The 27,788-nt window shown below is 34.5% G+C and overlaps 1 protein-coding gene across 7 annotated transcripts in view; it reads left to right on the top strand.

The window, feature by feature from the left end:
- LOC118271795 (MDS1 and EVI1 complex locus protein EVI1-A) overlaps nt 1-27,788 on the top strand; it is a 107,892-nt gene that overhangs the window by 55,937 nt on the left and 24,167 nt on the right. For 3 of the 7 annotated variants that reach the window (XM_050693932.1, XM_050693930.1, XM_050693935.1), the window contains one exon: nt 22,924-23,360. In XM_050693932.1, coding sequence (XP_050549889.1) covers nt 22,924-23,360 — 437 coding nt within the window. Of the gene's footprint in view, nt 1-17,640; nt 17,977-22,923; nt 23,361-27,788 lie in introns of those variants that run through there. The other 4 variants (XM_050693931.1, XM_050693936.1, XM_050693934.1 and 1 more) reach the window with 3 other exon arrangements.

The raw sequence follows: 27,788 nt of genomic DNA, 5'->3' as shown, positions 1-27,788 counted from the left end.
TAATTGTTACTTAATTTATTAAGATTTTTTTAGTGCATGTGCTGAATATAGGTAAATTATTTCTCTTTCTTTCTTTATTTCAAGTAACATTTTAGCGATAATAGAATTTCATTATGGTTTTCATTTAAAAACGTTTACAGAAATTTGTGAAGTCTAGTTGAAAATAAAAATGTAAACTTAAAAAACATACCATCAGAATCACAAAATCTTTTTGTACCACTTATTCCTCACTTACATAAAACCAAAGCTGACAAAAATCATCTAACAAGATTCTAACACAATCTCACTTCTTCCCCTATCCACGACGACCGTTCCAATAAACTCAGTGAGCAGGATGTTTGCTCTGGCCGGTCAGAGCGTATTATCCGCAGATACTGACGTTTATCTACCGCTAATGTTGTTCACTCATACATTTTTGATTAACTCACTCATGTTACAATGTACTGCACAATGTACGGCAAATATTTAGCACCCAGATTGTTTGTTTCAAAACTGTGGTTTGATTTTTACATTTTGGGAGATAGATTTGTTGATTTTGGAATGAAAAGAGATATAAATATCTGCTTGCAATATTCACAACTGTTGCTTTTCTTGTATAGCATATTCTTTTGTGCAGTTCCCGATAATTATCACACCCTATAGAGACACCCGCCGTAATATACCTATGTACTCACCTACCTACTTCATATCTCATTCACCGCACGTACCGCTATCAAAGTACCGACTCACACAGATTGCCCATTTACAGATCCCTCCGACATAAAGCCACATAGACACTTACGTGTATATCGGCACATGTATTTCTCAGAAACGTCCCTTAGAGGAAGAGAGGCTTTTAAGAGGCCGAGTGAGTGGAGAGCGGTGTAGCGATCGGCTCCACTGCTCACCCCGACCGACAGTAAAAAATATGAGCATCCCCCTGTACACCCCCTCTGCCCGCGCCATCTTGAAAAACTTTGTCACTTGTAGCCGCAGATCGATGTGTCTACGACGGCTACGGCGTAGCGTAGGCGTAGTCACGTAGCATTTTTTTATGGAGCTACGGTATCTTGTCTTTAGCGAAATGAACAAATAATGATCGTATCGTAATTCTGATATAAGTGTATATACAACGTGTAACAAAATACCCATATACATCAAGAAGCCCTGATGTATACAGGTTGAATAGAATCTCTACACAAAGTTTCAGCTTAAAATACGTTTATAAAAAAAAATGTACCAAATACTTGATATCGCATAGTTCTTGATTTCAAATCATCCAAACGTGTCACAACACTACAGGGATCACTAATATTACGAAACATTTGTTCAGTCAATCTGATCGCCTAGTACCTGTCTATCTAATTTTGATTCGCGCGCCGGCCCGATTTGAAAAATTCATAACTTGGTACCATGAAAACATGAGTTTAAAAAACCCTTCCCGTATCGTTTGTTATGTTATCTAGAAACCGTGCACTTGATATGTATACCCCCTTTTTGTTACACGTTGTATATAAACACGTTATGTAGGTACCAAATTCCAACTTATACATGATCATAATGACTTGCTTGCTACATATGCATCTTGTATAACATCTTTGTTGTTGTTTGACCACCTTACTGACTCAGTGGTAATCTTCAATAAACACAAACAAGCTTCCCATAGCTTTCCATTATATTGTTTCAAATTATTACATAATACATTGTTCATCAACAGTTTCAAATCGTCGTCACGTTTATTCCACACCAAACATAATGGTTTCTTCCATGATACACATAATAACATCTGCTATCAAACTGAGCATCATATAACAGTTGTTGAAGTAAATAAACAACGTGTACACTTGAGTTATATAACTTGAACAAGAACAGTTACAACACAACTATATTTACTAAGGTTTCTCTTATAAGATGTTGCATATATACTTTATTGAATATGATTATGTACCATTTCAAAAGCTTCACACAACACGACTTATGTCATTGAAATGATAATCAGTAAAAGGATTTGTGTGGAGTTATTCACATCACTACGTTAACTAAGATACGCCCTGTGGCTACTGATTCTTTTGTAACCTTCTTGAACTTTAACACTTAAAGTGTAAAGGTGATTTTTGCTTGTGTTTGTAAAGAAAATGAGGACACCTATGGGCCTCAGCAGGAGTGCTTACAAATTATCCGTGTTATGGAGTCAAAACGTTTGAATGAAGAAGTTGAATGGAATAATGTAATCCAAATGTATGAGACAAATCTTTTGAGATGTTAGCGCGAATAGTATGTGAATTTAGGGTTGTGTGTATGTAATGTTATGTATGTAGTTAGTGTAATGATTGAAGTGGACCCGGTCAGTCAGGTTTCAAGTGTTATGTAGTGACCTGCACTCATGTGTCTACCCTTTTGTAAGAGAAATTAAAATGGCGATTGCTTTTTATCATGGGGAAATATGTGAACTGTTTAGAACATTTTTTGGAGCTTAAAATAAATGGTACAGGAGATTCCGAGAATTTTCAAATAAAAAGTTAGAAAGATCATAAAAATTATGTTATAAATCACCAAAAATTATCCAATAAACTTGTTATAGGTAACCTATTGACAAATGGGTTACTGTGTCAAATGTTACAAAAGACACCAAATTGAGGATCCAAAGATAACTTAATCTTTTTTACGAAACTATAATTCACAGATAAAAAAGATGATCGGATACAACAATCGTGTCTAATTAAAGTTACCTAAAATTCGAAGATTTTGCAAAAAATGTAACCCTTACCCTTATGTCAAAGGGTCAAGAAAAGGATCGACCCTTGACGCCATTATGAAGACAGGTAGGAGATAATGCACCCTTCCGCAGATAACACAGTCATTCTGGAATCAAAGGGTTTCGGAAACCAAAATTAGTTGCATTCAAATCCGCGTGACACCCCTACTGTCTGTCTCATAACGAACCGTGCGAAATTTCACACAATGACGAAAAAAAGCGAAGCGAAAATGTCGAAAAAAAATGTTTCGGGTTAATTTTTTTTTTCGTAAAAAAGCGAAGACGAAAGGGTAATGTCGTGGCGTGACCCCCCACATGTCATGTTTTGATTGCAATGTGTCGTTTTTTAACGGCTTTTTTTAAATATGGAATTCGAGAGACGATTTTTAAGAACTTATCTATGATGAATTTTAATCTACTCATCTTTGCAGTTCCTATTTAATTGTCTATGCTCATTTACTTTATAATAAAATTTAACAAGGCAAAATAGACGGTTGCCCTAGATCTCACGCATTGCCTATCAGCTCATGATAAGGTAATCAAACCGATTCGATTGTTTTCGGTTGGAAAAAAACCTGTACTTAGATAAATTTAATTAATCGGTCCAAATACTTTTATGTGAAGTATGATATCGGTATAGTTAGTTCTTTTTGTAATTCGGTTAAAAGATTAACTGACAAGTTAATAATTATCTCTTGGAAAAATACAAGTCGCTTCTCTTAAATAAGTACTGAAGTTATTGCTAAGTAGATTGCTTTTAAATACACATTGAGATCACAAACAATGAAGTTATTCATCATCCTATCAACACAACAGCGTTCCCAACAAAATGTTCTGAGCCTCATCTAACGGTTTGTCATTGTCTTTCCACAAGTAGTTGCGTATAAAAATAATACAAGTCAATGGAACAAATAAGGTATAATATGGAGCACGGTATATCAGATGCATTGTGATGCAATCGCTCAGGGGCTGCGAACATTTATGCGAGTTTACCCGATTGACTTCGTGAATGTCCGGACGCTTTTATTATTTTGAGAGCCCTATCAAGTGTGTTTCGTTTTGTTTTCCTCTCGTCTGTCTACATGGTGTTCTGTCTGCGAGTGGTAGAATTAATTGTTTTTATTGATATTAGGTTATTTTTTTGGTATTTCAGTTTTTTATTGTGGGTTTAATAATAGTAATATAGTAATAGTATGTGATAATTTTTATGATTTTGAATAGGGTAAATGATTATTTTTCTAGCGAATTTTCCTACATCTACATTATGTTACAATCCAGTGTTTTTCGATTCATAATCTATATTTTTATATAAGAGTAGCAAGTAAAATATGAACGTACTGTATGTAGAACAACAAAAACCAAGAAGTAGAGCATTAATTTAAGTAAAACTTTTGTTTATTGACGATTTCTTTACCAGACACTCGACTTTAATGTACCTTAAGGACTTGACAATTAAATTTCCACTCTATAACTAAACCAGAGGGTTGAAATTCACCTGAACGCAGGTTTCTTCAAGCAGGGGTATTAAAGAATAGATATGGGGTCCGACTTGGATAGAATTCTTTTGATTGTGAGCCCCATAACGGACCCTAACGTATATTTGGACAGCAACCTGAGAGGTTTGAAGTGGTCCCAAGGTTTATAATTACTATAATTTGGAGGCAGATGAAGAAATCACAAACGGCTATTAATATATACGCTCCAGTATATAATATACCGTCTCAAGATATTAAAGGGGATTCTAAAAAGAAATCAGCGAACAAAGATTTGCTTTGCTTTCTTAAACTTGTAATGCAATATTTATAGATTTCCAAACTCCATGTTGGAGAGTTTGTGTCCATCATTTCGAGACGTGATCCAAAAAAGACCCTTTTATTGAAAATTTTAAATATCACATCTATACATTCAATGAATCGACAACAAGTAAGATTTTTTTGCAAAGATAAAATTACTCATAAATTAGAAAAAAACTTCATATGATGAAAAATGTAAACAAAGAGGTCTGCGTCGGTTTTTATTAAAAACGTGATGAGTCTCGCATGATATATGGCAACACCGACGCTCTACACAAATTAGGGTGTGTTTACACTAGGAACTAGCTTTTACGTTTTTTAACAATTTATAACAACTTTTTGGGCCTAAGTCTACTTTGTCATTGTTTTAAATTCTAATTTGAATAATACTTTGAGTAAGTAGGGTTCTAGTTAGAACAATTTCTGATAAATATTAAAGATCAATTTAATGATTGATTTCCAAACCGTTGTAGTTCTTTATTCTTTAACTATTAGAGTTGAAAATGTGATAACGTTATATAGGTATAATTTTCCGGATAGAAACAAAACAAACGGTCCCAATTTCTGGTTAAAGCAGCGATTGTAATTTCTGATATATATAAATTATGCGGACAATTGAGCTACTTTATTCATGTGCCCCATAGCATTGCAGCACTAGTATGACATATCACACATCCCTAGCACGGTACAGATGAAAAAATCTCGTTTTAAAATAAGCAATTTTTCACGGATCACGCGCACACCGCGCCGGCAGAGTTTTTAAATTTTGATTTACTGGTGCCAAATGTGTATACGATATCTCTCTGAGTTATTGCATTGTTAATATCGTGTCACATATGCAAAGATACGCACACTAATAAAGGCGCTTAGGGATGGCAGAATAGATAAAAGTAATTTGTTAGCTTTTAGACTATTTTGAATTATTTAATACTAATGAAAATCCTTGATACTTCCTATTTTATGTTATAAATTTTGCAATTAAGTATAAAAATTCCATTCTTCCTTAGTGATAGCTCTAATTGATGATCTAAATATAGACAGGTAGGTAATTTTTATCCTAGTCCTTATTGGCAGGGAAATAATGAATACCAAACTTAGATATTAGAAAAAACCGGTTAAGTTAGATTGGAAAAATTTTAATTAATCATTCTTTACCAATGTGGATTTATGACTACATTTCATAAATGTGATGGAAACTAAAAAAATATGTAAGAACCCTAATAGGTTGTGATTTTTTGAAAGGCTTAAATTTTTGTATTGTATGTCTAAAAATATTTGTTCCACATTGAATTGACGTCTTTAAATAGGTATTTGTCTCGTCATTGTCTATATTTAGGCATATGATAAAGATAATCATTTACCTAAGCACTTGATTACCATTTGACGCAATAATACCTTCTTTAAAATATTAACGATTTTAAAGTCGTAGGTATGATTTATAAGTATTTGCAAGCTACAGTGCGCAGCTGGGAGTAAAGGTCTTCTTGAGTCGGACAAAAGTATTATTATGATTTTCGCGTTAATCTGAATTGAATTCGGTGTTACATAACATAAATGGTTAAAATAGTTTTGTTAAAATGTTGCATTTGTTTACCTATTTATTAATAACAGGAGGCGTGGTTTCGTTAATTGATTAACCAAGATATTTTCCGGTTGCGGTTTATTTCTATCAAGAGTAAGTAATACTTTACTAAATTATTTCATTTTTATTGAGTTTCTACGTATTTCGGGAATTCTCAACCAAATTCGAGGCAAACCGGGGCTCTTAATCACTAGACTGTATAATGCACACAAAAAACTTCTTTAAAATAGGAACTATTATGTTTATTTGGGAATCGAATAAATTGTGTAAAAATAATGTATAGGATTCTTTAGACCTAAGTGGCAGGTAACCAATATCTACAGTGCTAACATTAAGCTTTGTGTGATCTGACGTAACCAATTACGTGTGATGGTGACAGGTCTTTGATCAGTACCGACAGGTGGCGTTTGACGTCATACGACACCCACTAATTCAATTAATTGGATCGTAGTTAATTTATTGTATTGTGTTTAGTGTTAGTTTGTGCTAAAAATATACCTACATAGGTTGTTTGTGGAGTTAGATATAAGTTAGCATTTAGATAGAAATTAGTAAGGTGGATATTGTATTTGTTACGAAGCATTATTCAATTAAAAGCAATCTTCTACAAACTCATCCAATTCTTTGACAAAAATAGTAATTACAAATCAAATTATTTCACGCCGATAAATCCCAAAGCGTTTGACATCACAAACGACAACAAAAACTTGAAATTGAAATATTGTCACAAAGCGAAAGTCTTATTGAAAAGTGGCAACCGCCAAGGGTAGTAACAGAAAGAAAATTAGGATGTGAGCCGTCAAAACTTCAAGAGCAGCCCATCAAAGCATTTTAGAGGGATGTAGCCCCCGCATTACACCTCTCTCATTATTTATCACATTGTCGCCGAAATTAATGGCGGACCCTCGTCAAATGATTTTTATTTTATAAAATTAAGCGCGGCTTCTGACAGTTTAATCATATCTTTGTGTTTGTAATGGCAATGTCTAGACACTCGAACTTGTAATACAAAGTTTATATATTATATTAAAGGTTTTTGAGGTCGTTTTGTATTTTAGAATTTTATAAGTAATCGTTTTTATAAGTACTTAAATAAAAGTAAATGTAGATCTCACTGTAAATGCTAATATAAAACGATATAGGTATGTATATTATTTTTAATCGATTGGGAAAGCCTTGGCGCTACAAAAAGGACGTGCTATTCTAGTTTTGCAATTAAATTTTTTCCTGAGTACCACTATATTACCCAATATCTTCCGCAAACCGCGAGCCCCTGGTCTCGTGACTGCGATATGAATATGCATTTAACCATATTATCATGTCTATTGTTTTCAGTTTATTACACAACTTATACAATAGTCTACATATTCTACATTATCCTTAAAAATGCGCAATATTGAATGGCGGTGGTTACCCTTGCCAGCACGCGGTGCCAATTAGGTACACTACATATCCAGCTTATTATGTTATTTTTGTCCCAGTATTCCTGCCGATAACCGATGTATTTAATTAGCAGGATGATAGATATCTCGTGTCAGAGGTCAGCTACGAGGAAACCCAGCTTTTTGTTATACACCGTAACGTTCAAATAGCATCGTTAAAATATTGTTTTAATCATCAATTTTATCATACAACAGTTACAAACAGTTTTAATTACGGGAAACTTAGTTAGTGTCCACCATTAAATACTTATCACTATTTTTAAATGAACAGTTATCTTTACTTTTCAATTTTAATGACGCAGTGATAAAAATACTCGTGTAGCCAAAAATTTTATCTAAAATTTCTTTTATTACGATTCTGATTCCAAATGTTTGACCTAAACTGAAGTTTGATTGTAATTCTTAAAATTTCTGCTCCCTTGACACGAGGAGTGGGATTTGTTCGAAATTCTTGAATTGGGTGTATGCGAGTAACGACTTTAATTTGTTTTGTGTACGGTTGATATTCTTTTGTCAGGGTTGCGATGTAAAATTTATAATTGAAGGCCGTAAATTAAGGTGACATCGACAGTTGTGGCTCGCAGGGAGGACGCGGCGCCGCGACGCCGACGCTGGGGACAGCCCTGCCAATATTTTATCGAGAAGGTAATTATTTGATCGGCACATTGGGGTAACAGATGAAGCTCACTCCTCGTAATGTCTTTCTCATACTTTGTATTAGGAAAGTGATTAATGATTAAGTTATCATTTTCAATTCACTTTTGTAGGGTTGTGTTATTTTTTATTTTTATTTTTGTAGAATATATTATTTGGGTATAGTAACAAGATAGAGGTAAAAATAAACAAGGATGACTATGAAAATTTCTTAGGTCATTCCATTTCACATTACAAGACTTTCAAAATAGAATAAAAACAAAACACTACTACTCGTAAATAGACTGATCAGAAAAAACAGCTAAAAACATTTATGACTTTAAAACCCAATAATAACGAACACTGACTATGCGGAAATAAAAAAAGAATTCAGTACGCGTAGGTACAGGGTGTTCAATCGTTGAATCGGATATAACCAGTTGACGATCAATCGCGTCGTGCCTCCCGCTGGCCGATTTAATTCACGCCTTGACAAAAACCCTTTGACACATTCACTGGTGACAGATCGCAGTCGGGCGTCTCGCGCCTCGGTGACGGGCCCATTATCATTGGCGAAATGGTTTTGTACGAAACGGGAATAGACGTATGTACCATTGATTTTTCGTTGGAACACCGTGGTTTTATATTTTGCAGAAAACATTTTCTGTGAAATTTGTGAATAATGTTAAATAAGAAGCGTAAATCTAGATTTTATTGATTAAGACAAGATGTAATGGTTTTTATTATGACAGACCATTTTAGTTTCGATTTCTACATATAAAACAGGAAAATAGTACAAATACACGTTTCGGGAGTAATCAACGTAATCTTAAATGAAAATGTATCTGTATCTTATCACTCAAGGTTGCCTCGACCTTGCGTGATAAAGTTCTACACACGCATGGACTTTGCCTATATTCCGACCAATGCTGTAACGTTTGATTCGGGGAATATTTTAATTTACTGCTACGTCATGTAGCTCGTAATAAGAAAGGTTACGAACATTTACCTACAACCTGTATACAATTTCATTTTGACAGCAACAATTAAAGATGGCGTCTACAGTTTTGCACCGCCATTTTTAAAAACTGTTTCTTCCAAGAACTCCTACTATTACTACAAACATTTCTTTGTATCTCACCTAATTTTATAGGATACTGATAATAACATTACTAAAAACAATATTAGGACACTTTTTCAATAGAATTACACTATCAAAATTCGGTAATATAACTGGACAAAACATAAGGGCATCATGTAAGGGCAGTCTCAAAAGAACCGCTTCGAGGAAGATGGCCCAATGGCCAGCAGTTCAACCTACCACAATTTGTGAATTGTTTTTATTGAATTTTCGACTTTGTATCAAAATAATAAAGTTGAAAATCGAATAAAGATGGGTGTAGGTTGATCTGCTGGTTTCTGTGCGAAGCTGGTAGTTCTATGAATATTAAGTGCAGGTCAGGTCATGTTGGTTTGGGAGTAGTTATCAGTTCTAGGAGTAACGGAAGGTCACCAACAGTGTGAGCTGTTATCTTTCTGATAGCGGGCGTTTTAATGTTGTTACAATGTGTTTTTAATTAGCCATCTTTATTGTTTTTGTCACCCTTTGTTTAGTGGTTTGTATTTTGATAAGTTGGACGAATTATTAAACAGACACAGTAATATATAGAATAGAATCAGGCGATACTTTGCGGAAATCCATTTTTAGTTTAATAGGAATTAAAACTAAAAATCGAACGTATTGTTAATGTAGACATAGTATTGTTGAAAAGACGCTAAAGATTTCCTTATTCATTTTTCTCTATGAATTTCTTTAATTTTTTTTTTAATAGTCGGAGTTTTAGTGAATATTCGCGACATATAAGAGACATTTTAAACTTGGTTAATGAATATAATTAAAGTATAATTGATTTAATTATTTTATAAGTGTTGTTCGAGATATCAATCGTCAAAATTAACATGATATCTATTAGTGATGTTAGATAAATTAAAATTTAATTTGTTCTGCTTTGATCTACGGTTTCCAAATATTATACCATTAGTTGTTCAGACTATGTTCAGTCACTTATCAGTCAACTGGTTTTCATAGAACGCTTTGATAGAGCGTGACGTAGAGATTTGATAAGATTAAAATAAATAAATATGCTAACGTAACTAATTTTCATTCTAACATTAATCAATTTACTAATCTTCGATCTTCATAACTTAATAAAACTTTGAGCCAAGCAATTAAAACGATAAAAGTACGGTATTAATTCAAATCGATAAAACAATAAAAAAAAAACAATAAACAAAATGTCAAAAGCTAAGAGGTCAACATCAACACTAAAACAAAAAAATAAAAACAAAAATTCAAACATCGAACGCTACCGTTTCCTAAAACCCAACTATTTGTTCTCACAACAAAGTCGCAACGTCGAGTGCGATATCGTATTTCGCAAAAAATGTCGAACATTGTCATACAAATGTATCTGTTGTTATGGACACGTAATTGCTGGGCTGGTGTGTAATTTGCGAGAGTCCTTTGTATCGGAGTCAATGCGCAGCCGTTGTTATCAACTCGAATATGTACGTTTTGTAGGGTCCGAGTTTTGATAGACGGTGATTTTTGATGCATGAGAATAAAATGGTAGTCTACTGTTCGAATAAAGTTTGACGTGGCATTGAAATGTAGTATTTTTGCAAAACTCGATAGTGTTGCCTTCACTAGTTCACAAATTGATTTTTTTTACGATACAGTGTAGAGTATAAAAGATGATTGAGAGGACTGATTCCCCAACAACCCTTAAATTCCTAATCCCCAAAAGGCCGACAACGCACTTGTAACGCCTCTAGTGTTTCGGGTATCCATGGGCGGCGGCGATTGCTTACCATCAGGTTATCCGTTTGCTCGTTTATCGAGTATAATAAAAGATTCACAGATTTAGAAGTCATTCAATCTATGAATAATGACCGTATGTACTTCTATTTTGTCTTACACGAGTAATGTTTTAGTATTAGTCATTATCACGACTTGTGATAATTTGGATCATAGAGTTATCACGTGTCAATAGCTAGATATTGTGACTATCGATGGTACGTGCCGATACTGAGCAGATATTGAGAGATATCAAAGTTTAAGGCATAATATTATTGTAGGTATGGAATCACTACTCATCAAAGTAATCTATCTAGGGAAAAGTTATAAAAGTGACGTCATACTTTGGCTAATAAAATAGATAAATAGGATAGTAGGCGTCAAGACAATAGTCATTAAGTTGCTTATCCTATGACAATGAAAACGTAACCAAACTACGACGGAATATTTAGATACTTAACCCACAAACACTGCACACAAATTTCTTGTGAAAACTTAGCCGAAAAAAGCTGAAAGCAAAAAAAGTAAACACTCACAATCTCTTTATTCAGTAAATAATTTTTCCATAACAAATCACTACAGCAAACTATAATTCGTACTCCAACAAACAAGTAAATTAGTTAACAAAGTACGAAAACATCATGATATCTAAATTGCTAGAAAGTAAAAAACGTTAACGCGATAAATAAAAGTTCTCCCCTCGTTAAGGCAGTTCCACACGGCAGCTAACCGCAACTCAAGACGCATTAGCGAGATTCCTGTAATGACTACTAAAACTGAAGTGAGGATAACACTGTAACTTGTTTTGTGTGGTTCAAATCACGAGCGGTAGCGGGTTTCCTACATAACTTGCATAATATATTTTCCACGGTCAACATAAAGATTCAAATTAGGGACATTTAACATAATCGCGGCTAAGAAACTGTTAACATTTAATATGTAATAGGGTAGACATTTTTCAAACTAAGGGTGCTAAGATAGATCTAACAACAATTATTAAAAGTGCAGCGAATAGAAACAATGACATGTTCTTTACTAGAAGTAATCAATAATGTGAAATTCCCATTAAGAAGATTATAAATTCACATGTCAATCCATCATAATATTTTTTGATCGTCGAATTATCTCGTGAAATCAATGATATACGACTGATTATGTGGGGTTTTGATTACCCTGTTCCGCTCAATAAAACATAATACCCATGTCTTCAGAGATAGCTTAGCTTTAGGCTGATAGTATGATTTTTGCACACGGTTTACGGTTCTCTGATTGGCTAAGCCTACACTTAATGATTACCACCAGCCAATCAGAATGCAGAAAATAGCTTAAGACAATCGCTGTTAGTTTGATACTTGGACTCAAGGAAAACCCAGTGGGGGAGGGTTGATTGATGAGTTGACGTTGTTCTCTGATACCGCTCTGATACCGGGCTCAATTACACTACGATTACTTAATTTGACATGATACTTCCCCAGTTCCGACGCTCTACGATTAACGGCAAGTGTTTTAGAAGTAAGCTGTAATTATCTTTTGTGTCTTGACTTTGTCTGTTAAAGGGGAACAATCGTTGTTTTAAATACAAACTGTTTAGTTTGTTGCTTAGATTTGTTTTTGTTTTAAATACAATTTCATTAGGAAAGTCCTTCAAAATTAAAATCTATTTAAAAACAAGATTTCTATCTGGGTGAATCGATCGCTATAATTGGCGGGTGATCCAATGATGAGAATAAACAACAATGTTTAGTGAACACGCGCGGCCGTCATGCGAGAAACATTTCCATCATGTTTCGGAACGTTTCCAGACATTATTAACTTAGTTGCTTCCGTTCCTGTCGTGTGCTGTTCTAAATTGACCACCATTACACAATTAAGGTTAAGTGGAATTCTATCAGTCCGAATTTCTGTTCTATTTTAATCATTTCGTCTGAAATTCGAATTTTTATATTTACCGTAATAGGTGCTTACGCTGATCGTGAGGTAATCTCTATCCTAGAGTAGCAGCTATACTTTCTAATGCCATTTTATTACGTCCATAAATTGTACAGACTCGCCCCAGGAGGCGCTTACGGAGTGGCTATCGCACTTTTCGATTTAGAACTCTCCTCACTCAAAATTGAAATGGCTCGCCCCTTTGTCGGAACAATTTAAATTGGACATTTTAAAGGTGATTCTTTCGGTGGTCGTTGAACGTTTGGGTGTTCGTGTTAGTGAAATGGCTTGTATCGGGGTAGCAGAGGGCGGTGCGTTCTGGTAACGTTGATTAAATACGTTTAATAGAATCAAACGATTTATATCTACATGGGAATTACGTATGTTGATGTTTTAGTGTTTACAATTTATATTTGGAAATTGAATAACAATTTAATAATTGGACTTTAATTGGATGTTCTATTTATCTGGTGGTTGAAACAGTTTTAAGTACCTGATCTTGTGTTTTATAAAAGAAGAAAATTCACGTTTAAGTTAAACATAGAAGCTAAGTGTACTGAAGTGTTTCTCAAATTCACCCACATCTATCTCTAAAACAAACTGAACTAGAATTCCAGCTTGCAATTCTCATTCTATTCTACTAAGATTACGGTGCTGGGAACCGATCTATTGTGCTCGGTCCATTGAGGGACATTTTAAACTCCATCGTTTATCCTTTGAAAGTGGTTGGACAGTGCCGACGGTAGTTTATCAAGCCGATAGCAGCGATCACAATGCATGGCGATACGTGAACTCGGAGTTACTGCGATGGGTTCAACTTGATATGTATCTCGGGTTTAAAACTCATTGCTATTTTTATGATCTACTTTGGAGTTGGTTGAAGATGGTTTTAGTGATGGGGGGTGGCTTTTGGAAGTATTTAGGTGCCTATGGATAAGGATTATACGTATAAATAAATTAGAAACAAATATAATTCTTTCAGAAGTAAAAGTACTCAAGAATTTGAGGAAAAGGGTATATATGTATCTTTGGGCACATAATTTATTATTATGCATGTCTGCATTAGAAGTTAAGATTGCATAACATTGGAAGACTCACAAAACGTACCACAGCCTATAGCAAAACATCACCACCGAAAAACCTTATTTCGCTCAAGTATTCCTGTAGGGTTGTCACGCAACTAACAAAGGGTGGGTGGTAGGGAGGTCCAAGTAAAGTTGTCGCCACAGAACTGACCCTGGTACATGGCTGCACATTCAGCTATACAAGACCAGTTTATCATGATCTAGCTTTGTATGATCTTTTCGTAGATTCGACGGTCAGTTTATATTGGTTTTGTGTAGGTTGATCTGTACAAGGCTGAGTGTCACGTAGCTAAGTCATTGGGAATTCAACTCGGATCCTATTGGCTCGGACCACGGACGGGTTGGTTTTGACAGCCTCACTGTAGTTCCCAACTTCTCGCTCAGTAAATAGAACTGTATCAACTTTGAAGATTTGATTAATATCATTTACGAGTATGTTAGATGTTAGTTGTAGTTTATATGTGTAGTATTGCTTTGTAAGAAAGCTGCACCAATAGAGGTATTTTTGGTCTTATTAGAATTTAAGTACCATTGACGGCTTGAGAATATCATGTTGCATGTACAATTGGGAATATTATGTACCTACATTTATGTTAAATTAATTTCTGAAACGAAAGCTACAACTAAAATATCAAGATAAGTACTGATATTATAACAGTCATAATGAGCATCCAGTGAGTTCTCCCGTCTTTGGCGAGGCAGAGTGTCAGACTCTTACTGACAAAAAACCACCCCGTTCCTACTCCTGCTTTTCAAGCCGAAGTCCTGGTAAACCCGCTAAGTAGTCCGCAGCTCCGGAGTTAATAACCATAGCATTCCTTACAATTTTCACAAGAATTATGAATATAAAAACTTAACATTTGATAATCTTATTATAGACCACATAATACCTCAAACCATTAAAAAACCAACATCCCTATCTTAATAACAATAAAGACGTTATTCCCAACACAAAAGTAGGCAGATATTGAATATAATCGCTTGCGGTTAAATTATTTGTTTCCCTGTAAACTCATAACGTCGCACATTACATGATATAAATTCTCGTGCGGACTAAATTTTCATATACCTACTGGTACCTGTTTGCGTTGCAGGATAAATGTGATATACGTCGTATTTTGGATATAGGGAAACTAGCCGTTATTTATTATTATATTTGGTAGACGTTCTTATTTTGGTGGTTTTTAATGATGTACGTATCACATTATGAATGAGTTGTTTATTTTTCCTTTTTTTATATTTATTATACTACGATTGGTACAGTATCTATAGGTACTATTCTCCTACCTTATGCCTCATGCTTAGGTATATATCTATTTAGGTAATCGGTTTACTTCTGTATTAGGTATAGATAACTTAAATTTATCTCTAGGTTGACACGTGTAGTTTGAAATTATACCTAGTCAATATATAACTACCTAAACGACATAATTAAAAAAAATATTAGGTCTAAATATGATTCATTATTTTACGCGCGGTCAGCATTGAATGTTTTATCCGAAGAATAAGTACTTATTATTCTTACTGAAAACAATTTCTACGTTTTTAGTGTTACCGCAAAGGCTTTGAATTTTAACACGAAGTCTTACATATAAAATTATGTACCCAAATATGTACCACTGGTACCTAAAACTAAAACACAATTTTCATTATTTAACACTTTGACATTTTACAATTCGCCAATTTCCATAAAAACTTGACACACAATCGATTAAACAGGGACCGCGGAATCGATTACAGCATCGGTAGAAACTGAAAATCGATTATCGACCATCGTGTCTGTCACAAATCAATTCTAGTTGTCACCTTCACGTTTACGTGTTAAGTTTGTCATTCGCAGGAGAGGTAATAGAAATTTAAATTAAATTCATATTCGTACTTGCGTAGTAGATTATCTAATTCACTTGTGATAAAGGAAAATTATTTCTTGTAGGTAAAGTTCTATATAGTCAATGATATATTTCTACAAGTTTAAAGCAAACAAATTATCTGCATAACGTAGTAAATAAGGACACACTGGTATCAGGTAAACACGGAACTTCATAAAAATCCCAAGGCAACATTTATCTAAGACCAAAACTATGGGGATTCCACATAAAACTACCCACATCATGGGAAATAGACTTAAACCTTCCTGTTCTATATCAAACATAGTTTAATCAATAAACTGCTTTTATCCGGCACATTAAAGACAAAGCAAGCGAGCGGCCATAATGGTATATATCCGTACTCTAGTACTTTCATCTCGATAGGTATATACAACCTTCTCGATACTCCGAGCACCTGCTACATCACTACAGAATCCGTTGACAGACAAAGACGCAGATAATAAGGCGCATCCCATTGGTGCATCACCAACGCAGCCCCGCCCACCGCCCGCAGCGACCAATCGCACCGCCCGCCACAGATCTTGAGCGTTATCTAGTTATCTGCCGTCTCGCTTGGCACATTCTCGCGATAGCTATTTTCAGATACGCTGAATAAAACGCAACTGTGCACTGAAATGCTATTCGCGTAAGAGAATGGACGTCTTGCATTTTATTTTATACGGTTATAATATGAGTTTTTTTATAGCAATTGAGATGGTAATTTTATTGAATTTAAGCCTTATTATATGTGTGGAATGCTTAGATAATCTGAAACTATATACCTATTGAATTTTAGTAGGAAGTTATATAGTTTTGAATACTTCAGTTCTTTTATTAAGACCACGATTTAAAACATTTTAATTGAGCTGATGATTTGTATTGGCAAAAATCAGCACGGTAGCATTATAGAACGATCGAACACGATACGATAAGAGTCCAAGACTGCTGGCTCGCATTCAATCAAGTTTGTTTTCTTAATCGGCGCCTTGTCTCGTATCAGTGACCAGCGTGGATTGACCTTCTCCTCCCCCCGGCACCAAGCACTCACTGCACACGGAGAAGGATTCAATTCAAATATCAGAGCTCTAAGTTATCTGGTCGTGTTGTACAAGTGATTTGTTATAAAGCACCGTCGATAACTGAAGGGCCATTGTTTGTAGGTCGCTCCCGATGTAAAATATTGTAATAGCGTTGTTATTGTAGTCTTGTTATGAATTTTATAAAGAATTACGACCTTTCAGGAAGACGATAATTTAATTAAAGAAGCCAAACATACTCTTCTAAGTAACAACTTCGTCTGTAACTTGAGCTGTATGTAAAGTAACTTAGTAAAAAAGTTTAAGCTGAAACCCATGTAGGTATTTTAGAAACGAGAAGAAAATTGGTTACAAAAAATTAGCCTTTCGTAGGCTTTTCAGTATTATAAAAAAGCAAGCAACAAAATGTACCAAAAGCTTCTGAAAAAGTCGACTCGAACTATTTTCCAAAATATAAAGCGTTGTCCATTGAAAAAGCTCGCCGATTATTTTCAGACGGTAACCTTGTATTGCGACCCCGAATCGCTTGTGTGAGAGAGAAGGGTGTAACACAAAGACACAGGCGGGGCGGGGGGCGCGGGGTTGGCCCGGGCGAGGGTATGTGATTCGGGATTCTAGGGATGAGCTGGGTCTCGCTTCCTCTCGCGTTATTCTGGCACAGTGCGTCGCCGACGCCGCACATACCGTGCCACCACTATCACACGCAAATCGCACGCGAGTACATCGACACGCGTTCGGTACATCACTACATACATCTAATTCCTAATTGTGAATTAGAATTATTTCACATCTCTAATTTTGTTCGAACGCCAATAAATTAGTGCTGTGCAGACTCTTGTGTTTACACCAGAAACATTAATTTTATGTGTCAATCCTATTAGTGTATTAGAACTAACGCGATAGTTTTTTTGTTTGAATTAGAAAATATTTAATTAATTACTGTGATTACGGACAATGATAAAGAATATTTATACGAATGCTGAATTTTGATACGAGTTACAAAATGAAGATGTCTGGTGAGTTTAAACTATCGATAGATTATATTATAATTAAGTATCTAATTACCCGTTAAGATAATAAATTGAAGCATTGATGATATTTGAAAGATAATCAACGATATCTGATCTAAAAAAATGTTTCAGATATAGTGCGAATTTAATATACTTAAAATAAATTGTTTCCTATGCTAGATTAAAGTATATTTCTTACAAAAGTCAGGAAAATCCGCTTAGAAGAAGTGCAACTAATCATAAATGAACTTGTACCCATATAAAATTATTTAGGTAACTTGTTATTACTTTTTTTTAATTCAGTCGCTTTTCTATGGGTTTATTCTGTAAAATCTGTCATCGGTTATTCTATTTCACAAATATTTTTTTATACATTCAATTAATAAAAAGTTCTTGCAACAAAACATTGTCTCCAATTTTACAGTCAATTGTTTAATCAAACCTTTAGTAGTTAACATAATTTCTTTTGTTTTTCTCAATTTTAAATAATTTACAACTAAGGATAATTTATCAAATACAACAACTCCCAAGAATTTAACAAAACTAACATCTAAATCATAAATTGTCAAACTTCGTAAAAAAAACACAAGTCTAATAACCGTGAAATCAGATAAGGAGATCAAGCCCAAGGAGTCTGAAAGCTCTTCAAATTATTTCGCTTGTTAACCACAAATAAACATCACTAACCGTCTCTTTTTTATCTGCGCTCTTAAGCATTATCTGTGGTTCTGTCAAGGGTGTGCGAAAATACGTAAAAAAGGTTCTCTATGATAATTTTTTGAAGTCAGCTTCGCGTTGGATGGCTGTGAACGTTTGACGAACGCCGCCGGCACCGAAAGATTGTTTGTTTCTTGCACAACACACCTTGCATTGTTAAAAACATTGTTTACATCACACCAATGCGAAAAGGAATCGAAATGTTGTTTGATTTCGCTCAAAACCATCGGCCTTTATATCCTTTGTTCGAATCACCTATCAATTATGTTTAGGAAAATTTTGGTCGTCTACTACTTATATGTATATTGCAATACTACACTAGTGTAAACATAACTAATAGGTAAATTATTATAATAGTCAATTAACATTATAATTAACCACGTTAGTTTGTAACCGCAAATTACCTAGAGTTATAATTAGAACCTATCCGATCTCCATTGAAGTAGACTCGTACCTATTTCCATGCGTGCAATGAATATTTAGACATTAGGAAACATTCGAATGTCCGATGAATGATTGCAATAGCATAAAACACAATAGGAGTACGCACCCACTTTGAGACATCAACATCCTTTCATATTATAATCTCGGAGTTGAAAGCATCTTTCAGTTAATTTCTTATGTGAAAATTACCATAAGCAACTATGGTTACAACTGGCTCATTAAAGCGTACCGCACCTAGGTAATGTTAGAAAGTACAGGTTTCCGCGAACGGCTAGCCATTCAGGCCCGCGCGCCAAGTGAATTTCTGAACGGTGCCGCCGAATCTCAGATGAGCAAGCTCAACACCAGCCCAGCAAGCATCACGTTCATCTGCTTAAAATAATTTGCAAACAACTTTAAACCTTAACTCGCACGATAGAGAAATAATTTTACTTATTAGTTTATCGTTCGTCTTTTGTCGCGTTAAGAGTGTTTTATGAGTCAACACAGGCCAGACCGTGAACTGTGGTGACAGAGTGCAACGTAAACCGCGCTTATTGTCAGTGTCCGTGGCTAACACGTGAAATTGGCATGCCGTGGGGTCCATCGGACTAAAAATCGCATGAGATGTACTTGTAGTCTCGTCTCTAGATAAGTTTTAAAATGAAACTAACGTAGAGCTATAAAGCAAAAGTAGCAAGGAAGATTTTAACAGTTATACCAGCGATTACTATGAAACAATCACTTCCCTTCGACATTAAACGATTTCCACCAATCAGTTTATGTGGCAAGCTAACGGAACATCAAGTTAAGTGTTGGATACACTCGGAAAGCTTTCTCGAGACAAATGTTGTAGTGACAGCTAGCCGCTCCACCGTATTCTATGTCTGTGCTTGGTCTTATTTTAAATCTGTCGCGAGTTTCTACGGAAACCGGAGATTTAACGACGGCTCGTCCGTATTGTCCGCGCACGAAGCGTTCGCGGTCAAATGCGACAAATGGACCTTGCGGCGGCTAATTTGAATTTGAAATTTGAGCATCAGTTTTATGGCAGCCCATTCCTTAAGTTGGTACGTCCCGGCTTTGTATCGGTATTATTTGTATAAGACGTTTGGAAGAAAGTTGGCTTGTTCCGAGCTTTATCCTCATCCAGTTCATTGTATATTGTATTGTGCTAAGAATATTTTAGAGGAGATAATTTAAGGTAAAACATTTTAGCGACACAACTAAACACAATAACGGTAAAAATGATAATTTGAAACTCAATTGCATTTCCATCACCACCGCTATAAATAACAGTAAAAACCTAACACATCATAACTTAAACAAAACCAAAAAATAAGTAGACTTGTCAACAAGTGACACTATTTAGATAATATTTGACGTTAATTTTCGGCAACGCGTTTTTTATGGGCAGTCATTAGTCAGTACTAGAAAACGTGCGAGTTATATGTGCGTGCGCAGACAGCGCGTCTACGCTGCTCCCGCGCCGACGCGCGACGCGACGATGAATCACTGACATTGTCATTCATCATTTTGTTATTGTCATTATCTGTTCAGTAGACGACGCGGTTTTATCAAATTTCGTTTTATCGGAGGGTTATTTTTGTTAGTGAATCGATTGAACCCAATAGATACTATTAAAGATATAATACACTAAATAATTTTAAAATATTAAACATTCTAATGAATTTTTTGACATGACTCAAATTCGATTTTCAAAAATGACTGTCAGAAAATCGGTTATATTATTTCATTTATATCAAAACAATTTTCTATGTGTGTTTTACTTCTAAATTTAAATACACATTTAAAACAAAAAACAATTCGAATCAAGACAGGTGAACGAGCATAGCAACAGGGTTGATCACACAAAAGATTAAAAAACCATGAACAGAACATCCTGTCTTTTAATCCTTTATCATGTAAAGCGAGTTATCTTTTTCTTTCCAATACTATCTTTTTTATATTGCCACGTGCTTCGAAGGACAAGATAGGGGTTGTTTTAACAAGTATATTAGAGGTATGGGGCATGTGTGATTAATGTGGTGTCTGTAGCAGTGTTGGGGTCGCGTGCACTATGAATTTAGTCATCTTCAGTAAATACAGGGTGTTTTCTTTATAGCTGTTATTGATGATGATGATATATTTGATGCAGTTATTGGTTATAGCGTGTCATTTGTTTTTTTTTGTGTTAGTGATGTGAAAGTTGTTGTGTAGTTAAAATGTTTTGTTTTTCTTTTGTGTTGTCTTTAGTTTTACCATTTACCTACCGATTTCGGTCAATTTTGGTTTTAACTATTATATTTTTCAATGTTTAATGATTTTTCTAGTAGCTGTTTTTAATGATTAGATTTAATAATAATTTTTTTTTCAATATAGTTTTTATAATAATTTTTAATCTAGACGTGGCCGTCGGGTTTTAACACTAAATATTATAATTAGATGAATATACCTACTAGGTATTTCTATGATTATTAAAAAATAATCTTAACAATTAATTATTATGTTATCGGCTTACTCACGTAACGTTTTGACGAGGAACTCGACTAGTTTCAAGCCATGCTAGAGGCTCATATTCATGAGCAGCATTACGCAACACACGACGCGGCGATTGTCGCACTGCGATTGTCACAATCGCCGCGTCGTGTGTGTCATAATAATTAATTTAGTATGTCTCACGAAAGTTACAATAAAATCAATCTTAACAATGTTATCACCGTTTTTGACAAATATGTAAATTAATAATTTATTTATGTAGGTCGAACTAAGAATAGAATGTTATTTTTTGTTATTGATAATATCGTGTAGAATCCAAGTTTTCCTATTATATTACATCATGTATGGCCCTGAATGTATTTCATTAATTAATCGGTAATACCTGTAAGTAAAGGAAAATTCATGAATACAACGGGTCTTTTTATTAATTTTATCACCATTATTCTAGAATAAACCAAAAGGATAAGATATGTAGAATCAGCTACAACACATTGGTTGCTACGCGAAACTTAAATTTTAATTATCTACCAAAAAGGTTGAAAAGAGATTAATTTAAAAAATGAAGGGCAAAAATGTCTGTGAATTTGCATTTAGCAGGGATGAACCAAAGACAGGAGACAAGCGGAAGTTCTTTGTGAACAGCGGAAACAGACATAAAGCGATCAACATCTTGCACGTCTTCACTTTTTTATAATTCGCTCGATGCTCAACTATAAAATAAAACAGCCAGTGAGTTTATTGCTCTCAGACATGCAGCCTTGTTTAAACTTGGAACACATTTGAATTAAGAATTGAATATTAAAAAAGGAAAAGTAACTGACGTTCGGTTTTCAAAAAAGTACCGTTATATTTAAATAGTCACGCCAAATTATTAATTTCTCTATTTTAAAGAAAGTGACTAATAGAAAACAATTTCAAAGAAGTTTTAGTTAATTTCTTGTAACCTTCATGTTGACAATAGCTGATACCAAAGCTATAAATTAAAAGGACTGATATAGTCTAGAGCAGATTAAAAACTGTTAGTATCAAACACAATGAAAATCAATATTAATTATTAATAAACGTGTCGTCTTTCAAGACTGTAATCAATTTAATAATGAGAACTTAGAACTACGTAACGCTGCATTTCAAAGATAACAATTGATGTTGTAATAACTAGGTTTTTTATTTAGATGAAATTAAAATCGATTGCGTTGCTAGCTAGTAATATCTAAGTGGAAGATAAGGTGAAATGACTATCACTAACTATTAAGTCTTCGGTAACTTTACTATGATTAATTTTAACCAGTCTAATTAAAACAATTTTGTCCACAGCAGCAGACAGCCAAGAGTCTGGCAGTCCACCGCCAAGCCCGACTGACTCTGCAACATCAGAATCAGCGCCCACCTTAGTTCACATAAAACAAGAAAACATGCCTCCAGGAACTGATGTCAAAGAATATTACGGAACCCTAGACTTTGGGCTCTCCGACACATATCTAGCCAATAACTTCCCCGAGTATGGACGGGGATACCTGCCTAGACCCCTAGATCTACCGAACCAAAGGTTCTTAGATCCAAAAAGTCCGAAAGAAAAGGAAGATGGAACGAAAGATGATGATCCCGGGGAACGAGATTTAAATCTACCAAGTGAACTGATCTTTAAGAGCGGAGGGATCTTTGCAAGAGTAAATATCGCCAATGGGACTCAATACGGTCCTTTCTTTGGGCTGTTGGAAAATCAACCGAAGGACAGGCGATATGCTTGGGAGGTAAGTTCAGCTAACTCATAATCTTAAGTCTTGAGAGTGAGTCATTCGTCACAATCTATACGTAGTTAGAAGCTAATGAAAAAACTCAAAACAAACATGAACTCAGACGATATTAGTCACCCAGCCATAACTATTCCACAAATGGTCCACCTGTGCTCTCGTATGCACAAATGTCACTCAGGCCGTTATCATAAACCCAGTGATGACAAAGCACTCATTCTTCCTCGTTTAACTTAATTTACAATGGACCACTTGTGTTCGGGTCATGTGCAAGTGTCAAAAATATTGGTCCGTACATAAATAATGTTCAGAAATTGAGAGTCTGTCAAGCACGGATGCAATAAAGTGTCGATTTTATTGATCCTCCTCGCGTTCTTGTCGTATCCTTTTGAGTGCACTTCATTAATGCTCTACACACTTCATTATTTTTTAATTTGTTTGGCTGTTTGACAGACGGACTAATATTTTAATCATCTTTGGAATAGGGTTGCGTTGTTTTTGTCACTTTGGGACTTTTTCTCTCATGTTGGTTGGTAGATACGTTTTAAATTTGAAGTAGGTAGATTAGTAAGATAGCACTATTCCTTTTCAAGGTATATTGCTAAATTATTTTGCGGATGCTCATTTTATCTTTAAAATATCACGTACGTCCCATGAATGATCATTGTTCAATTGAACGCATCAGAGAATTTAGCGAGGGGTGTGGCGGTTCGAGTTTATCTCTGGTAGGAAACGGAAATCAATTGTTGGATCCGATTCCTGGATTACGCGTAAAGTAAAAGTATTAAGTTACTTTGCAATAGGTAGCCAAAAACTTTAGCGAATTATTAAAATGAAGCAAATTATTTCAACTATCCATCAATGAAGACTGAAAATATTGCAGGTTGTAATTGTATTGTGGCAAATTATAAACAAGACACATATTTTAATAAAATATGTATCACATCCGAGTCAGATTTAACTAATGATGATGGTTGAGATAATCTTAAGATTTACATGTGATGCAAATATAAAACTCACAAAACCTATGATACTACAAGGAATTTACTTATTAATATTAGCAGTATTGTATTGTTATAACCAACAATAATAATCATAGCAAAAATATCTTAAAAGACCTGTCGTCAGCATAAAAGGCCGGACGCGAATGGGACATAATAGCGCTGCGATGCGCGTACGCCTATCAAATGTCTGCGCGAGACAGATAACGCGCATGCGCGACTGTGGGTGTAAGGTTGCACTCAGACCGCAGTATTGTTGTGTCGTCCGACGGACATGTAGTTCCGGTAGTTAGTACCATTTACATTATATTGATAGGACCATACAATGAAGTTTAAGTGTCTTCTTTGTCAGGACCATCGAGTTGCAGGACACTCGATTATGATATCGGATTCGCGGAATCGATTACATTTTGATTAATTGTCATTTAAATGGAATTCTTGGCTGTTATTGATAAACAACGCAAAAGACTTTAGAATTTGTTAGTTGTATGATGTAATATAATGCATCATTTCAACGTATGTAACTCGTGGGTATTATTTGAAATACTCACTAAAGAGAGTAGAATATATTTAACTTTGAGACATATATATTTGATCTCTAGGTGAGTATTCCTTCTTCATTACAACATAAAACTATACATATGTATAATTCGTTCTTCAAACAAGTTCATCATTGACGACAAAGCAACTATTTTTGCGCCCACACCACTAACATTATTATATTCTTCTACGATTCGCTTTCTTTGCTTCAGTGACCGCAAAACGCTTGATCTTTCCGTACGTGACGTCAGTTAAAAGTGCCAATTGTCGCGTCATTAGAGTTGGGAGTTGTGGCAAATGCTGACCATGTTTCCGAATCGGTAGCTACAAAAGATTCCTTTGACAACTGAACTGGATTTGGTAGAATACGAGTATAATGGGCGTGTGATTGTCTTTGCACTTTATGGTAGATTTAGTAATCGGTGAGATGTGATGTGATTACATGTATAATGCAATGAATAGTTGGGAGATTAAAGATTGTCTAGGTACTAGACAGTTTTGTTGATTCACAAAAATGTATAACTGCAACGTTGTTGCCCTCGGATTTCAAAACAAAAGTATGTAAAATATCAAATTTTATACTTTATTGCTTTTCTGAGTTCTTACATAACATGGGTAACAATTAAGGACTCTGTCAGGCACGCAACTAAAAGACTAATGAGTTATAATAAATATTAATTATTTACTGTTATAATTTATTTGGTACATACATACACTAGTTTAGTTTGGTTAAACGGTTAAAATCTTATTTTCAAACACCGTTACTTGGAGATAAATCGACCCGCATTTATTTTTACTTTAAAACGATTGAAATCGCGATTTCACATGTCTGCGTAAACTTAAAGGGGTTAAATTCATTGTTAAATCAGTGATGGTTATATTATCTAACCACCGTTTCCCAAACGTCGATATCTAAATAAAAATCTTTGTAAAAAACATCGGGGTAATCGTGGAATTCTTTATTGCACATCCCGTGTCAAAGGTGGCAAATATACCCTAATTTCGGTTACCTATGGCGTGACCCCCGTCAACAATTTTTTCAACCAAATTCACACTTTTTTAACCAAAAATCTACCGTTAACGGAGATTTTTATAAAACTTATTCAAACTTTAAAATGAAAACTTGATTGGCGAGTTTTTTTTTAATTCTTTCTTCAATAAAAATGTCACCGAATCTCTTGAAACGTATCTCCTTTTTGATGCGCTAATAAAACCTTCTTTATGCGAATGCCACTCGAAGTAATTTTTAAATATTTTTCTCACAGATCTTAAAAAAGTTGTCAGCGCAAATAAATTTCTTGTTTTGAAGAGGCTGTGTCAATAATAATTATTCTTATCTTACCCCTTATTGAACCGCATGCAAATTATGATAGTAGTTGATTTAGTCAATTTTAGTTAAATAACAATTTGATGGATGAATTTTAGATGAGACAGAAACTTGTTTGTGACAAAAGCATCTTCTGATAAATGTCAATCAAGTTATGAATATTATAGATTTATTCATTATTTTCGAGATACAAGAGGGGACAATCGGCAAATATGTATGATGTGAAATTGGCACGTAATGGAATCCACTAATTATTATTGGGACATGAATATTTGATTCGCGAGTGAATTAAAAATTTGTATCGATAATATTCGGTTTGAGTTAACAATGGTCGGTCATGAATGATTTATTGCATTCTGTTGGTTTTCGACGGGAAGCGTTGGTGCTCGAATAATATGGTAATGATGTTTATTTAATGTGAACATCTATTTTTTGGTCATATTCATTTCCGAGGATAACAAATGTGGTAAACAATTACCACGTTTGCACTGCAAATAAGCTGAATTGACATAAAAATTGGCTACATGTGAACACAATGAAACATATTTTATTAATTGAAAAATGTCCAGTTATATTTAATTTTTAATCCTTTACAGTTATGAATTAAAAAGTGTTAGTTTTAAGCCCGTACATCGGTAGCGTCAAAACCGTTGCATTAATGTCAAAATATCTGTCATATTCGTGTGACATCCTTTCATTTCTGCCCACCCCCTTTTGGTAAAGGATTAGTGATACACGCGGCCCTATTACATCTTCATTACGGTAGGCGGCTGTCATACCCCACATATTGTGATTGTAACAATAAAAAAATGTTATTGTTATTATGTTTATTGGCCCTATGGATGATATTTATACGTTTGGATGATGCGGCTTACAACTATACAGATTCGATGTAACATTCGGTAGCAAATGAATAGATATTGTTTTTATTTTATAAGGAAAATGAATCATAAGTTTGGTAATTAAAATTCCACGGTGAATACAAGATAACTGGTTATCATTGTAACATACCTAAGTATTCAAGTTGTACCTTGTTTTTCTAGCTAAATATATGTTTGGAGATATTAAAATTATATCTACCTACGCCTTTAGTAAAGCGGAATTATCTGTTGCTTTGTACTGCATAGTATTATGCGACAATGGCGGATCAATGCGGCGGATCTATGACAGACAGAAGCTGTCAAATTGACACCTGGGCCATCTGACACCGGCCTATCGTCTATCGATTGGGATTGAATTGATATTTCAACAATATTGTTGCATAAAATACGATTCATATTTATAATTTTACTATGAACAGTTGATAGTTATTTTTACTAAATTAATCAATGAATTATTTTTTTTATTAATTGATTAACAAATAAAATTAATTTCTTACTCTTCCTTCCCCTAAAATTCTCCATTTAATTGGCAGAGTTCACCGATCACTTGAATAAAAAAAACATCTTCATAAATATTGACAACATCTTGGTAGGGGTGTGCCCCTCAGGTTCTATCTAAACATTACTCTTATTATTAACAAGTAGACACTTATCAGTTAATCTTACACTGTTACACAAT

The sequence above is a fragment of the Spodoptera frugiperda genome, chromosome 5, assembly GCF_023101765.2.
Source record: "Spodoptera frugiperda isolate SF20-4 chromosome 5, AGI-APGP_CSIRO_Sfru_2.0, whole genome shotgun sequence".
Taxonomy (NCBI): Eukaryota; Metazoa; Arthropoda; class Insecta; order Lepidoptera; family Noctuidae; genus Spodoptera; species Spodoptera frugiperda.
Note: the sequence above shows the minus strand (reverse complement) of the source record. Positions and strands in the feature narration are given on the sequence as shown.